Source organism: Acomys russatus, chromosome 30 (assembly GCF_903995435.1).
Source record: "Acomys russatus chromosome 30, mAcoRus1.1, whole genome shotgun sequence".
In the NCBI taxonomy this organism is placed as follows: domain Eukaryota; kingdom Metazoa; phylum Chordata; class Mammalia; order Rodentia; family Muridae; genus Acomys; species Acomys russatus.
The window spans coordinates 19799008-19816920 of NC_067166.1; the positions used below are offsets into that span (position 1 = coordinate 19799008).

The 17913-nt window shown below is 38.4% G+C and overlaps 1 protein-coding gene across 1 annotated transcript in view; it reads right to left on the reverse strand.

Moving 5' to 3' along the window:
• Positions 1-17913, reverse strand: part of Fcho2 (FCH and mu domain containing endocytic adaptor 2) — a 95265-nt gene that overhangs the window by 65792 nt on the left and 11560 nt on the right. The window contains exons 3-6 of the mRNA XM_051172471.1: positions 15968-16042; positions 10276-10417; positions 10038-10190; positions 2409-2513 (exon numbers count right to left, since the gene is read on the reverse strand). Of these exons, the coding sequence (XP_051028428.1) occupies positions 2409-2513; positions 10038-10190; positions 10276-10417; positions 15968-16042 (475 nt within the window). The remainder of the gene's footprint in view (positions 1-2408; positions 2514-10037; positions 10191-10275; positions 10418-15967; positions 16043-17913) is intronic.

A 17913-nucleotide genomic window follows, 5' to 3' on the forward strand; every position in this document is an offset into this window, starting at 1 on the left:
AGGCTGCCAGCTGCTCTTAGGAGAACAACTAATCCCTAGCCTATTCTAGTCTTCACCCATTTTTTAAAAAACCATTTATTTATTTATTATGTATACAGTGTTGTGTCTGCATGCCAGAAGAGGGCACCATAGCTCATTATAGATGGCTGTGAGCCACCATGTGGTTGCTGGGAATTGAATTCAGGACCTCTGGAAGAACAGTCAGTGTTCTTAACCTCTGAGCATCTCTCCAAGCCTCTTCCCTCACTTTTTTTTAAACCCCATTTCTTTTTAACTATTTCCTTTTCCTTTTTCTCAGTTTTATGCTATACTTTCAGAATATAGAATCCATCTATTTTATACTTCTGGACTTTTATGCTCATGGCCCCAAAGCCTAGGATACTTCTATGCTACTATTCTACTTGTTTTTTTCAAGTCTCAGTTTTACATCTCTATTTTTAATGTTTAACATTTATTCATTTCATTGGGGGAAGGGTGTACCATGGCTCACGTGCAGGACAGAGGATAACTTGCAGGAACAGATCTCTCCCTTTACCAAATAGGCTCTGGGGACTGAACTCCAGATGTTAGGCAGTAAGTACCTTTACTTGCCAGCCCCAGGCATCAGATCACAGTATTCATGGTTGTGAGCCACCATGTGGTTGCTGGGAACTGAACTCAGGACCTCTGGAAGAGCAGTCAGTGCTCTTAACCTCTGAGCCATCTCTCCAGCCCCTCAAGCCTCAGTTTTAAATGTCACTTCTCTCAAATAAGTCTCCCAATTATGCCACTCTTACAGTGCTATCTCCTGGAAGCCTAGTCCTTCCCTTCACAACATTTACTAAAATGTGTTCATTTATAAGCATGTATTTCATGGCTGCCCCCATCCTCTGTATTGTCAACCGAATACACCTGCATCTAGCACAGTGCATTTGGCATAATAGGTAAACATGGGTGTGAGTGCCTGCACGCATGCAAGTACATAAACCTTTTGGTTTCTGAGGTGTAAGAACTAGGAATCAAAGTTTCAGAATTACCAAGACTTCTTTCATATCTAGTATATGCCCACCAAAAGAAAGAAACTGTTTTACCTGCTGAGAAAATAAGACTAAATGAAGTACCCAGTTCTTGTCCTCACTTACACGTGGAAAAGACACAGCACAGAAAGGAGTGGAGGAGCTAGTGTACCTCATCATGGTCTCAGATAGGATGACTAAAATGTTCCAAAAAGTCCCACCATTAGCCTCATGCCAGGAGATGCAGCACACCGTAAGAAACATGCAGCATGATATGGTAAGCCACTGTGATCTGCTGGGTCCTCTGCTAGCTACTAGATTAAACTAAGTCCCTGGTGTTTTAAATGGTGCTAGGTGCTAAGACTACCCCAAGACATGAGTTGAGAGTAGAAATGTTACTAGGTAGGATTCATAAAGTGCATCTACCTTTAAAAAGGCCTTCAACTAGGACTGAAAAGAACACCAAATTGCATATAATTTATCTAAAGTTAAAAGAACACAAATGTTTCCTGTCTACGTCCATTCACTAAAATTTAAGTCCTTTGAGAACAAGGCTTTTTCATTATTTTGTTTTCGGTTATATCTTCAGTACTGAATATCTTCCAGTAGTCTTCTTACACAGAAAATAAAATCAAGATTCGAGCCTGACAGGCAGCACTGTCTTCACCATCTACCAAAGCCTTTATTTTCCTCACGTATCTTTAAACAGCTCTTCTTACTAAACTGAATAAGCTTTTATAGTACTGTCATAGTCTGAGAATGAAATGTCCATCATAGGCTCATGTCTTTTAACACTTGGTCCCCAGCTGGTTAAACTATTCTGGGAGATCATGGAATCCTTTAGACAAATGTGCCTAGCTGGTAGATGTAGAAGACAGGGCCAGGTTTTGAGGAGTCTAGGCTGGCTCACTTCCAGACCAAACTTTTGCTTCCAGATCCACTAAGATATAAGAAAGTAGCCTCATATTCTCTGTCTTCTTCTATCACGACAGACTAAACCACAAGCCAAGGTACAGGCAGCTCTCTCTCAGGTGTTCGGTCACAGTGTGTGAAAAGTAACTGGTATACAAGCATTAGCACTCTGGCATGCTGGCCTTACATCTCCCAAACAAGATGCCAATATAAATGACTACTACACTGAAATGCTTTTTAACACCAAGAAAATTAAACAGAAACATTCTATTATTTAATCAATGTACACAAATATAAGCATCCCGTCTTAAATTTAAAGCCTTAAAAATACCAACCTGATAGCCAGGTGTGGTGTGGCGCACGCCTTTAATCCCAGCACTCCGGAGGCAGAGGAAGGCAGATTGCTCTGAGTTTGAGACCAGCCTGGTCCACAAAGCAAGTCCAAAACAGCCAAAGCTACACAAAGAAACCCTGTCTCAAAAATAAGAAGAAATTACCAACCTGAGCCGTTTCTGTCATCTTTTGTTCAAAATCAGCTTTTGTTAATGCATATTTTTCCACATAGAGTTTATAAGCATCTGTAGCTTTCTTAGATTTAACAGCTGCCTGTAACAAAACAAAATCATTTCTTAAAAGATGTATTTGTTTTAATTTTATGGGTATTGAGTGTTTGCCTTCATGTATGTGTTTGCAAACAGCATGCATGCCTAGTGCCCTTGGAAGGCATATGAAGACACCAGATCTCCTAAAACCAGAGTTACAGATGGCTGTGAGCTACAATATGAGTGCTAGGAATCAGACCTGGGTCCTCTGCAAGACCACCTGGTACTCTTAACTGCGGAGGCATCTTTTTATCCCACCACACAAAAGCATATTAAACTAAGGTTAACCATCTTTCTTTCTTAATGTAAGGTAATATGAAGTAACAAAGGGTTTGGTTTGATAAACAACAAACTTTAATCCTTTAGTGCTTGCCTTAATGATTTTTCTTTTTTTTTTTTTTTTATAGGTAGACAATAACTCAAGAATTAAACATGGCTGGGCATGGTGGAATATACCTGTGATCCCAGCACTAAGTAAGGCAGAGGCAGGCAGATCTCTAGTAATTTCAAGGACAGCCAGGTTAGCCAAAACAAAAACAAGCAAAACAAAAAATTAAACATGGACTCTTTTTTCAGTCTAATGGAATATAATTCAAAAGTTTCAAACATGTGGGGCTGGAGAAATGGCTCAGAGGTTAAAAACACTGCTTGCTCTTCCAGAGGTCCTGAGTTTAATTCCCAGCAACCAGATGGTGGCTTACAACCCTCTATGTGATCTGGTGCCCTCTTCTGGCCTACAGGTGTACATACAGGCACAACACTGTACATGTAATAAATAAACCTTAAAAAAAAAAAAAAAAAAAAAAAACGGTTCAAACACTTTATAACTCAGAACAATATTGTATAATCCTAAGCAATAGCTTTGAGAAACTGTAAAGAAACAATGCAAAAGGTACAACAATCAGAAGGCACCCGACACATTTTTCTGTAATTCTGGGTCTTTCTTTTCTCTCATTAATGCACATATATTCCATTTAATGTTTGATTGAAGTCTATAAACCAAACTCAAAATTAAAAAGATTGGTTTACCGTAATAGTTCTCAGTTTCTAAAATGTTCCAGTAAACCAATAAATGTTTTAATTTTTATCTATTTTCAAGATCTCTTTTATAAAAATACAATGGTAATAATATAGTTTTATTTTATCAGTTACTTAATGAAAATACTAAATATAATAAAAGAAGAATATAAAGTTATATAGGACATCTCTTCCTCAAGGACTCTGTAAATAACCGACACATGAGTAGAAATCAGAAAGTAGTAACATCACAGAACTCAATATAAACCTTGGGTGAAACATATTCTGGGAAAAATATATCCTAAGTAGCTCTGTACTGGGGTAGACACACAGCTGCAGTCTTCACTGCTGTAGACATTGGTATGTAGGCAACAAGAGCACCAGGCCAAGGTGGGGAGTAGCAGGCCAGGCTTTGGGGTGGAGGAAAAAGAAGAAATCCCTACTGTCTAAAGGTTGATGAATTTGACTAAGATGAGCTACAGAACAAGAAGTCAAAGATAAAGGACAAGGTATTGGATGTCAATACAGAAACAGCTCTATAGTCTTGATCATCAGACGATCTGGTTTTTATTATTTAAAAGTATGTGTAGCTGCGTATGTCTGCAGGTGAGTCTATGAACAAGAGTGCAGATGCGTGTAGAGAAAAGGGGCATAAGGTTTCCTAACGCTGGAATTCACAGATCACAATAATCTGATGAGATCACAACAGATGGTTATGAACTACCTAATATGGGTGCTGGGAACTGAACCTGGGTCCTCTGGAAGAGTAGCAAACGCTCTTGACCTTTATCCCACTGAGCCACCTCTCCAACCCCTCACAGACTTTCTTTCCTTCTTTTTTTGCAATGCTAGAGAGTCAAATAAAGGACTTTACAAATCCTAGGCAAACCAAGTAAAACCTCCAGTGCTAGGAATAGATTGTATCTTGCTGAGTCATCGGCAAAAAGAGGCCCCAGGGAAATCCCCAAACATGGCAGGTATTGCCAAGGCTATTGGTTGCTCTCCATAATCTGATGTACGGCCCTATTGTTGAAGACAACACTTACTTGTATCGCTGAACTCAGAGTAGCAGAGCTAGTATCCAACTAGAAACTCCACCTGTATTGACTAGTGTTCATGGTACTAGAAGGCTCTCTGTATGCTTCCAAGGGAGAAAGTTATCATTAATATCACCCAGCTACAAACCTTGAGACATCCAATAGAGAGACCTACTGACAGATATACTTATGTATTAGTGGCAGAAATGTTAGTTAAGTAACTAACCACTTTCTGTTTCGATTTAAGACGCAATCCATGAGATGGAATTCACACCTGACACTGTTAAAGTAGCCAAGAATCTGAGAATAGGCAGGTCATAGGCCTAGGAGAAAATCTAGTGTTATTACTCTACTAAAGGAACATAGCAATAAAATGACACTGTTTTAAGGTTTCTATTGCTATGAAGAGACACCATGACCACAACAACTTTTTTTTTTTTTTTAAGATTTACTTATTTGCTATATATACAGTGCTGAGCCACCATGTGGTGGCTTTGGAAGAGCAGTCAGTGCTCTTAACCTCTGAGTCATCTCTCCAGCCCCTCACAACAACTCTTATAAAGAAAAATACTTAATTGGGGCTGACTAACAGTTTAAAGAGGTTTAGTCTATTATCATGGAGGCAAGAAGCATGGCAGCGTGCAGGCAGACGTGGTGCTGGAGAACAAGCTGAGAGTTCTACATCTTGATCCACAGGCAGCAGGAGACTGTGGGCCACACTGTGCATAGTTTGAGCATATGAAACCTCAAAGCCAGCCAGTGACACATTTCCTCTAACAAGGCCCCATCTACTCCAACAAGGCCACACCTCCTAATAGTGCCAATCCCTACAGGCCAAGCATGCAAACACCTAAGTTGATAAGGGCCATTTCTATTAAGCCACCACAGACTCCTAATGGCATATTGCTATACCCATACATCAACCCACATCAAAGAAGCTTCTTGAAGGGCTGGAGAGATGGCTCAGCAGTTAAAAGCACTGGCTGCTCTTCCAGAGGTCCGAAGTTCAATTCCCAGCAACCACATGGTGGCTCACAACCATCTGTAATGTGATCTAATACCCTCTTCTGGCCCGCAGGTATACATGCAGGCAGAGCACTGTATACATAAAAAATAAAGTGAGAGAGGGCTGGAGAGATGGCTCAGTAGTTAAGAGCACTGTCTGCTCCTCCAGAGGTCCCGAGTTCAATTCCCAGCAACCACATGGTGGCTCACAACCATCTATAATGTAATCTGATGCCCGCTTCTGGCCTGCGGGTGTATATGCAGGCAGAGCACTGTACACATAATAATAGATAAATTAAAAAGAGAGAAAGAGAAAGAGAGAAAGAGAGGGGGTGGGAGGAGAAAAGAAGAAAAAAAAGCTTCCTGAAGTGATGGGAACACAGACCAACAACTGGACAACATGCAGAGTGTGAGAGACTTTCGAGCACTAAGTCCTGAATGAGATATCGTCATTAAAACTCTCCCCTGAAGGGCTGGAAATCTATGTGGAAGAAATGGAAAGACTGTAAGAGCCAGAAGTGATGGATGACTTCAATGTCTTCAAGATACAACAGGACTGATGCACATATGAAATTAGACAGTGGCAGCAAGCACAAAACCTGCGTAAGTTCAGGCCCGATGGGGTCCCAAAATCAAAAAGGGGAAGTGGACACCAGTCACACCTCTAACCAAGAACTACTTGTAATTGATAATCTGTTAGCAAAGGGGGGGAAAAATCAGTTTTCTCCAATGAGGTGCTACTGAATATTACCAAACACATTCCAAAGCAGGCTGCATGCCGAACACAAAACAAATTCCCTGTTTTGTTTTTGTGAGCTCTTGTTTCACTTGGGCTTTTTTTGTCATCTTACTGGTCTTTTGTTTGTTTGTTTGTTTTTGTTTTTTAAGAGAAAAAGAATATAAGGTTGTGTGGGCAGGGAGATGGGGAAGATCTGGGAGGAGATGGGGAAGATCTGGGAGGAGATGGGGAGGAGAAATATGATCAAAATATATGAAAAATAACTTAAAATTAAATTAAAACAAATTAAGAAAACACAAAAAAATGCTAGGCAAGTGCTCTATCACTGAGGCACATACCTAGCCATAGTTTTTCCTTTTCACGTGTTCTATACAAAAATCATGCTCCTTTCTCCCTACAAATCACCACTCTATCCTCTCTCTAGTCTCCGGATCTATCTATACTATTTAATAGTATATTTTAGCTCTCCAAGAAATGGGAAGCTTCTTGAAGACAGAAGGGAATTCATGTATTTAGCTTTAAACCACATAACAGAATAGCAAGAGGCTATGAACCAAAACATTTATTAACTACTCAATACAAATTATACAATAGTACAACAGTCCATCACAAAATATAATTAAACAAATCATTCATTAAGGCAATAATCTATTCTAAAGCTTATCTAAAACAAACTTGCAAATTTGTTTTTTATTATATTAAGGAACTAGGAAATTAAAATAATTTTCCAAGTAAATATATGCCAGTAAAGACAATGTAATAACAGCCTCTCACGATACTGATAACACTAGTAGTAATAAAGTTAACTGTTTGGAGGAACGTTACTTGACACAGAAGATCTGTGTCTCAATATTAGATGTACATCAGATGAGCACTTCAGAGATGGAAGGATGCTCCTGGAGCATCATTTCCTGCTCCTCAAATAGTTTCTAGAATTCTAAAAAGTTTTACTACTCAGGTCTTTACTTAGAAGGTATAATACTAACTTGGTGAGGGCTGGCTCAGGTAATAGTTTTGCTCAGTGCATGTGAAACCTGGGATTCAATCCCCAGCACTGCACACTGCACACTGGTGTGGTGGTTCAGAACTGTCCTCAGGAAGCAGAGGAAGGAAGACCAAGCGTTCACGATGATCCTTGACTACATAAGAGGAACAAGGCGTTTTGAGGCTAGCTTGAGCTACCATGCAGCTGTTTAGTCATGCAAGCAAGTTTGCACAAGAAACAAAGCATCATCATAAATGTCAAGTTACCAACAGCAATTAGACAATCATCTGTGATTTCAGAGATTTGAGGAGAAAATAAAAATGGCTCCTAGCTTTTCACATTTTCTTTTTCTCTGATCCTTAAGTCTACATGTATTTAGTTAGTGGGTTTAATTTCAGACTGGAGACTATAAATGAAGAAATTCATCTTCAATTCTGACTTCAGTCTAAATGACTAATTCTCCAAGCAGTAGTCGCATACTATTCTCTGGATTCTTTTTTCATTCCTTTAGAAATTTATGTTATGTTATGTTATGTTATGTTATGTTATGTTATGTTATGTTATAGAATATTAAATGAGGATAAGTTTACTTCTCTGTAATATATTCTGGGACTCTTAACACAAGCTAAGCAATCCAGACCTAAAACCTGAAACAAACATGATATCACAGTAGAAAAATCCAGTGGGGCTTCAGATACAAAATAATAACTAAAATATTATCTTTAATACATATGCATAAACTATAAACCAAAACAATTTAATTTGCATAAATAGGTGTAAATACTCCACACCCAGTCAGGCATACTGGCGGATGGTATTAATCCCAGCAGTGGGAGGAATATGCAAGTGGATCTCTTAAGTTCAAGGCCAGCCTGGTCTACATAGTGAGCTCTAAGTCAGCCAGAGCTACAAAGTAAAACTGTCTCAAAATAATATTAATATTATTAATAATAATTCATAAATATCCCAAATCTGGAAAAGAGCCAGTAATTCAAGAAAAATTCAGGTCCCATGCATTTTGGTTAAAACATTTAATATTCAAAGTATCCTATCTTCTAAATTTCTTCTTTAACTATAACTTTTAACTCTGTTGCCTTAAAAAAAAAAAAATTTAGTATTTTTTTCATTCCCAGGTTTCCAAATTAGCTCGCTCTATGCAGTAAGTCTTCATTCCGTCGCGCCTTCATTAACTCCTTAATTCTCCCTAGGGTGATTTATCTTCACTTCTTTCTTTGCACAACCTAAGACAAACATTTATTTTTGTTGATGCTTTTCAAATTTAAATTGCATCCGAGAATTCTTATTCCAATTAGTAAATGCATTAGTGACCTGTCTCAATATTAGATCTATTAACTGTGTTCTAGAATTTTACTTGTTTGCTCATTCCAAATGGGAGGTGTTCAGGTTTTCCCTCTTCTTTCCATCCCTCAGCATGCAAGTGAAGAGCGGCTCTTAAGACACACGTGAGCAGAGCACCCTCCACACGTGTCATGCTTTGACACTCACACCCAGCCACCTAGTTCTCAGGTTATCTACTGCCAGCTCTCCAAGAGATAGCTTAGCCTATGGTTTTTAACGACAGTTTAAACTACTTCCCTGTTAGAATGTTAGGGACAAGGGCAAAAGAGCCACGAACCGGTTCTACAGACTGACTCTGCGCCAGAATTGTGTACCTATAGTTTGTCTCTAAGACTCCACTCTCCCACAGTCTTAGGATTTACACAGCTTTCAGCAGTGAGCCAGGTTCTTAACGCCTCATCATAAGGGGGGAATTTCTGTTCCCCCTGTCACGTAAGAGTCAAATTTTAAGCTTCTGACCCCCAAAAACAATACTCTTCCTCTGGATTCTATCAAATTTGGCTTTTCTGTTTATATTTTATTTATAATTGCTGTGTCTGGAACAGAAAGTTTTCAGACTATAAATTTAATTGTACCTCATCTTTTTCTTGCCTCCCAATTTTCATTTATAATATAAACTATAAAAGAGCTTATTACTCCAAATCCTATCAACTTTTTTTCCTCATCTAACTTCTACCCAAAAGTATGCATTTGTTTTTCACACTAGATATGTTAAGTATTTTACAAAGATTTCAAAATTATTTCTACATGAGATATGCATCAAATAAATGAATCGCTGAAGTGCTTTAAGAGGAAAAAAGCCAGGGTGGTGATAGCTATGCCCATCTTTAATGCTAGCAATCAGAGAGGCAACCATCCTTGAGTTTGAGGAAAGCAGGGTCTACATAGTTCTTACTTTGAATTAAAACAGAATAGGGGAAAAGATTATGGTCCACTACACTGCAACATAAATTTGGTCAGTCAGCAACAACATATACTTAAAGCTTGTCTTTGGTTAACTATGTTTTCCTAATACACTAAATTACTTCATCAATTGTCTTACTATGAAAGTAACCAGGGATGGAGAGAGAGCGCAGTAAAGTTCATGCCATGGAAGCATCTATATAAAAGCCAGGCACGGTGATGTGCTTCTGTATTCCTGGTAATGAAGAAAGTAGAGACTTTTGGATTGCGGGACTCAATGGCCTCTAATCAATCTAGCTCAGTTATTTACAGTTCAGTAAGAGTCAACCCTGCCTCAAAATATAAGGGAAACTGACAGAAGAGGACAGAGTGATCTCTGGTCACCACATGTGCATGCATGTGCTCTACATACACCATACACATATAAACACATACAAAAAAGAAAGTACTTTGGAAGTATAAAAATATTTTTATTATAATTACCTTTTCTATTTCTCTTTGTGTTGCTCCCTCTTTTTTCAGACGTTCCTGTTCCACACACTTGGCATTGTAATTTTCCTTAGACTTCTGGAGGGCCTGCGTTATGTTCTGAATGGCTTGGACGGCTTCCAGAGTCCCAGCAACTTCTTCTTTAGTCTGTTTGATAAGAAATGGTTCAATAAAATGAGCTGTAAAGCACTCAGCATGTGACCTCTCAATTCTTTAACAAGTAAATAATTACCTTTTTATGAGATTTTACTTGCTCCTCTCCATACTTCTGAACTTCTTTTATCAATTCTTGTAATTTTCTAACAAGATCCAAATGACAATTTGCTAATTTTTCTGTAGACGTTTTGAACACATCCCACACTGGTGCAAATGTCCTAAGGAAAAAGCACAATATGGGGATTAATTTACTAAAAAAAGTAGTAACTGGTTTAAAAAAAAAAAGAAAGTAAAGTTTAAGGTTCTAAACTGAACCCAACACAATCAATAATGCTATACTCAGTAATTTTCTCTAGGTAAAAGATGAAATTAAGATAATGAAATGTGGTGGCCACTCCTTTAATCCCAGCACTCAGAGGCAGAAGCAGGCGGATCACTGTGAGTTAGAGGCCAGCCTGGTCTACAAAGCGAGTCTAGGACAGCCAAGGCTACACAGAGAAACCTTGTCTCAAAAACCAATTAAAAAAAAAAAAAAGAAAGAGAGAAATGACCTCTTGATTATGTTTGTCCTTGGTTATGACCCATACCTATTGTGTGTTTGTCCTTGATTGTTTAAAGTGTCTTTGAGGGGCTGAAGAGATGGCTCAGGGGTTAAGAGGACTGTCTACTCTTCCAAGAGGTCCTGAGTTCAATTCCCAGCAACCACATGGTGGCTCACAACCATCTATAATGTAATTTACTGTTGCCCCCTTCTGGTGTGAAGGTGTACATGCAGATACAACACTCACAGATAAAATAAATAAATAAATCTTTAGAAATAAATAAATAAATAAATAAATAGTTTTTAAACCACTGGGACACAAAACTTGGTAAATTTTATGTCACAGATCTTCATAGCTCTTGCCATTAATTGTATTTGGACACATCACAAGCCTTTTTATGATCACATAGTGTTAAAAGTTCACTTGTCAAACTTTCTAACTACTAGCTTCCCATTAAAGAAGCTTTATCAAAAGTTTCTCTGAGCTGGGTGTGGTGGCGCACACATGATCCCAACACCTGGGAGGCAGAGGCAGGTGGATCTCTGTGAGTTCGAGGCCAGCCTGGTCTACAAAGTAAGTCCAGGACAGCCAAGACTATACAAAGAAACCCTGTCTCCAAAAACAAAAACAAAAACAAAACAAATTCTCTAGAGTTGGAGACATAGCTCAATGACTCAGTACTTGTCTCACATGTAAGAGACCCTGGGTTTGATTCCCAACACCATAATTATAAAGGTAACAACAATAAAACCTTCTCTTTTGAATTTAAATACGCAAAATCAATTATACATGTGATTTCTTTGTGCCTTCAACAACTAAACACAAATTATTCAACCGCAGTAATCTGAAACCTTTATCAGAGCTTTGTAACTAGGCCTGTGTACTTAAACGATATACTAGCAGGTTCCCCTTTTTGACAGTGTATGGAATATGTGACATATTTCCCTCCTTTTTCTCAAATAGTAAAGACTTAAAATGTTCAGCAGTCTCAGATACATCTAAGGACTTCTATAATTACCATTCCCTTGGATAGCAATAAAATTTCTTTCCGGGCTAGAGAGATGGCTCAGAGGTTAAGAGCACTGTCTGCTCTTCCAAAGGTCCTGAGTTCAATTTCCAGCAACCACATGGTGGCTCACAGCCATCTATAATGAGATCTGGTGCCCTCTTCAGGTGTGCAGGTATACATGCAGGCAGAACACTGTATACATAATAAATAAATAAATCTTTTTTTAAAAATTCTTTCCTGTTTTTTTTTTTTTCCTTTTTCTTTTTTTTTTTTTTTTTTAATTTTTCAAGACAGGGTTCCTCTACATGTAGCCCTGGCTGCCCTGGAGTCACTCTGTAGACCAGGCTGGGCTCAAACTCACAGACATCCACCTGCCTCTGCCAACACCGTCCAGCTAGCAATAAAACCTTTATTGGTTATTTTAAACCAGGCTGGCCAGTGTAGAATTTTCTAAGGGTATTTAATACTGTGCTCAAATATTTGCTTTAAAAGTGGCCACAATAGAGCCGGGTGTGGTGACACACACCTTTAATCCCAGCACTCGGGAGGCAGAAACAGGCAGATCGCTGTGAGTTCGAGGCCATCCTGGTCTACAAAGTGAGTCCAGGACAGCCAAGGCTACACAGAAAAACCCTGTCTCAAAAAAAAAAAAACAAAACAAAAAAAAACAAACAAAACTAAACAACAACAAAATGTATCCACAATAAAGCTGCTAACAGAAAAAAACAAATAGCAGCCCAGTGTGGTGGCACATGCCTTTAATACCAGCACTCTGAGAGAAAGAAGCAGGTGGATCTTTGTGAGTTTCAAAGCCAACCTTGTCTACAAACGGAGTTCCAGGACACCCAGGGCTCTGTTACACAGAGAAATCTGTCTGGGGATTGGGAGGAATACAGTCATTTATTCTAACATATACTCTTTGCCAATTGCTATAATTCCTAACCAGAAAAAAAGTTAGCTGGGAACAATCAAAGAAGTTAAATTCCTTAGACCATGATTGTTCTGAGAAAAAAGATACCTGAAAACATGGGCTTCACTTCCTGTGAGCCTGAGCTTCACAAGGAAGCTAAGATAGTCTACCATTCACTACCAATGGATTCTTTACACCAAAACAGGGATAAAATGTGTAAGATTTCTCTAAAAATAGGGCTCTTGAGGCCAACAAGATGGCTTGGAAGGTAAAGGTGCTTGGTGTGTAAGCCCAACAGTCTGGGTTCCGTCCTTGGAATCCATGTAAAGGTATAAGAGAACTCAGTCCACAAAGGTGCCCTCTGCCCTACCTTCCCACCCACTTGCATGAAAGAACTGTATGTTCATTTATGTATATGGGTGCACCTGCATGCATGCATGCATACCATGTATGGGTGACTTGTGCACAAGGAGGCCAAAAAGGCACTGAACCCCTGGAACTAGAGTCACAGAAGGTTGTGAGTCACAATGTGGGGGCTAAGAATTAGCAGCAAAAGCTTTAATCACTGAGCCATCTCTCTGGTTCCACAAATTCAAAAACACACATATATTTTAAATTTTATTTTAAACTTCATTATAAAAAATTTTCAAATTAAAGGGAAAAATCATCATACACAAAATTAAGCAGAACCAAAGAACTCGGTGAAATCTCTATACAGTTGAGAGTAGCTACTTAGAATGGGAGCTGTGAAGCTTCACATTGGATTTTATACTTTCACTACTGAATATATTTTTATGTACTTATCATCTACCATTAAAACAAAAATAAATAAATAAATAAATTCATGACAGTTAAAGCTAACACAAAAACAAAAATAAAAACACTAGCTGTGGAGGTGCACCCCTTTAATCCCAGCACTCTGGGAGGCAGAGGCAGGTGGATCTCGTGAGTTCGAGGCCAGCCTGATCTACAAATTGAGTCTAGAACAGCCAGAGTGGTTACACAGAGAAATTCTGTCTCAAAAACACCTAAAAAAAAATTAAAAAGTAAAATAATAATAATAATAATAAATTAGCTTTATGTCCTCTTTAATAACTCATTTTCAGTGTTTGCATTTGGCCCTGTGTCATCCCCTAAAGGTTAGCTTTTCTTGTCTTCTTTTCCACATGTTATTGTGTTCACACATGTACATTTGATAGCACAACTTTTTTTCTGGGCAAGTAATATACATCATATTAATAGACAAACTGAGAAATTCAAACTATACCTAAATGCAACTGAACACATAGAAAATTAAACTTCTCGAAAAAATACACGAAATATACAAAAACAGTATCTAAAATCTCTATGCTCAGAGCCAGGCGTGGTGGCCCACGCCTTTAACCCCGGCACTCAGGAGGCAGAGGCAGGCGGATCGCTGTGAGTTCGAGGCCAGCCTGGTCTACAAAGTGAGTCCAGGACAGCCAAGGCTACACAGAGAAACCCTGTCTCGAAAAACCAAAAACAACAACAACAAAATCTCTATGCTCTTAAGAGATGAACAAAAACATAATAATGGGAGGCTGGAAAGATGGCTCCCTAGTTTTAAGCATTTGTTGTTCTACCAAAGACCTGGAAGCAACCAGCACCCACTGTCCTAACTGCAGTTCCAGGAGATCCAACGCTCTCTTCTGACCTTCATGGACAACAGGCAAGCACATGACATACATATATGCATGCAGGGAAAAATACACTCATTCACATAAAATTAAGTAAGACACCAGGTGGTAGTAGCACAAGCCTTTAACCCCAGCACTTCGGAGGCAGAGGCAGGTGGATATATGAGTTCTAGGCTAGCCTGGTCTACAAAGCAAGTTCAGGATATCCAAGGCTAATACAGAGAGACCTGTCTCAAAAAAACAAAAGAAAAAGATAATAAAATTAACCATTCCTTCTGGATTTGATATAGCTTATATTATGAAATTATTTTTCCACAGGTGTTATACCTGTATGTTTTCACTGCAAGTAAAGTCTTATTTTCATTTTATAAAGAACATAAAAATTTCAAAAGAAGATACAGTAAGTCTATTAAACAACAGAAGAAATTTTTAAATGTTTTTAATCATTTAAATGAAGTTCATCTTCTAGGTGAATTGATGCTGCTGTTGCTGCTGTTTTAATTTTAAGACATGGTCTCACTGTGTAGTCTAGGCTGGCCTACCGCTTGCCATCTTCCTGTCTTAGCCTCCTTAGTGTTAGGATCACAGGTCACACTACCCTTGGTAAGTTAAGTGAGTTTTCAAAGATCACTGCAAAAGTACAACCAACTATAATTGGACTTCCAAAAACTAGAATAATACTTTACATGTATGTAACTGCAATCTTAAAAACTTAACAATATTAAATGATTACATTGAAGAAATAAGTTTCATGAGGCCTTAATTCTAGACAAAGAATTACAGACAAGTAAGAGATGCTGAGAGTATGAGAAACTCTTTCCCATGGAAGAGCTCCTCAATTGGTTATCCAATAACAAATGGTCAGCCTTGAAATAACATAAAATATTGTAAGTACTGAGGAGGTTGTATTTATATATTTATATACACATGAACATATAAATATCTGCAATGACAATTAAGGAACCAGAGGCTACAAATTTGAGAGAGCGTAAATGGGTATAGATGAGAAGGAGGAAGGAGGAAAGAGAAGGAAGAAAATAAACTGATTGTATTTTAATTTCAACCTTTTGTTTGTTTTTCGAGACACTCTGTGTAGCCGTGGCTGTCCTGAACTCACTTTGTAGACCAGGCTGGCCTCAAACTCACAGAGATCCGCCTGCCCCTGCCTCCTCGAGTGCTGGGAATAAAGGCGTGCGCCACCACCAACCCCCAGCTCAATTTTTTTTTAAAAAAAGAAAGAAAAGAAAAACATTTCATTACCTTTGTTCTGACTGACTGAGTAACTTCAATGCCATTTTTCTACCAGGAATACATTGACATAAAATAAACATTTTAAGTAAGTTCATAATACAGACAGTCACATGCTCATAGAGACGTTTTTTTCAATGACTATTCATTTGTGCAACAACAGATATCAATGGCACCACAACCTTATCACTGAGTGTTCTCATAGCTGTTTTAGATTGTGTAAATACACTGTTATATACAAATGGGAAATTGTCTAACACACTTCTAAAATGTATAACCACTAGGAGATATATCACTGAATATCAATATACTTACAAACTATCAGATTCTTAACAGAAACTGAATAGTCTCAAGAACTTTGTCTAGATAAACATTTGAAAAACAGCCAGAAATTAACTCACCCAAGTTGTGAATAATTGCTTGCAGATTTTGCTAGTTTTGTCATTGATCTGGAATATGCCTCTTCTATTGTAGCTCTGTTAAATCAAATTGCTGTATTATAATATCTACTGTTTAGTGATCCAAACATAGCAAAGTTACAAAAATTTAATTAATGTCCCCAGAAAAGCTCCTCTGTTAAAGGTTTGGTCTCCAGTTGGTTAACCCAATCACTGAAAAGGCATGAGGTCATGAGGCCTCTACACTAAGTAATGGACTAATCCTTTGGTGGATTCGTATCTGTTTACATTACTGGGAGGTGGTGAAATAAAGTGGTGGGACCTACTTGGAGGATATCCTGGGAAGATAAACCTGGCTCACAGCGCTCTTTCTTTGCCTGGATCTGAGCTTCTGGCAGTCATGAGGTAAGCAGCCCCTGCTAGACTCTCACTGGTTAGCCTTGCCTCAGGCTCAAAGCAATACAAACGACCCACCAGGGGTTACCACCTCTGAAAGAGTGAGCCAAATAAATCTTTCCTTTTTTAATGTTGCTTTTTCAAGTATTTTGTCACAGCAATGACAAGTATGAATAGCAAGTCTACATATAGTATATACTTGCCCTACACATACATCTATGATAAAATTTTAATTTATAAGTTAGGCACACCAAGAAATTTATAATAACTAATAAAATAATTACTGTAACAACAACAAAACCATTAAGTCCAAGAATGGTGACACATACCTATAATCCCTGCACTGGGGAGGCTGAGGCAGAAAAATCACAAATTCAAGACGAGTACACAGTTGAGTTTACTAATCCCAGCCTGAGCTACAGGATAAGCCCCTGTACTTAAGTGTACTCAACAGGGTTTTATTGTTGTCCTATATTGTGATACATATTTAAAATAATAAACCTGGACTGGTGAAGATGCTTCTTGGGTAAATATATCTGCCACTAAGCCTAGCAACCTAATTCAATCCCTGGAACTCATGTGGTAAAAGAGAATTAAATTCCACAAAAGGCTCTCTAACCTCCACCCTGACATATGAACAGCCCATGCCAACAAAATAAAGATGTAATTAAGACAATTTTAAAATAAGCCTTATGACAACTATTTGCACAAGACTAAATATGAATCACCAGCAAGCAATTCTGAAGTCCTGAACTTTAGAGTTTATTTTGCAAACAGGTCTAAAACATTAAGTATTTCCTACTAGAAAAACACTGATCTAACTACTAAGAGCATGAAGATTTTAGGCTAAGAAACAATCAAAGCATATATATATACATACATATACATACACACACACACACACACACACACACACACACACAGAAACACACACACACAGCACTTGAGAGACAGAGACAGAGGCAGAGGCAGGCAGATCTCTGTGAGTTCGAGGCCAGCCTAGTCTACAGAGTGAGTTCAAGGACACCCAGAGCTATTACATAGAGAAACTCTGTTTCAAATCCTGCCTCCTCCCCCCCCCCCAAAAAAAAGAAAAGAAAAAAGAAAAACTGGTCAGGTGTGGTAGCACATATATGTAATCTGAACACTTAGAAGGCCAGAGGAAGAGGAATGCCATGAGTTCAAAGCCAGCCTCAGCTATATAGTAAGGACCTGGACAAAAAAGACCTTGACTCAAGAAAAAAGGTTTTTTTTTTCTTAAAGATTTATTTATTTATTATCTATATCATATTCAGCCTGCATGTGAGCCAGCAGGCCAAAAGAGGGAACCAGATCTCATTATAGATAGTTGTGAGCCACCATGTGGCTGCTGGGAATTGAACTCAGGACCTTTGGAAGAATAGCCAGTGCTCTTAACCTCTGAGCCATGTCTCCAGTGTTGTTGTTAATTTACCAATATTGCCCAATAATTGACCCCACCAAGTGCCACTTGTTGTGATATGGCCTAATAATGTTTACTATTAGGCCTATAATTATTACTACAGCAGTATAAT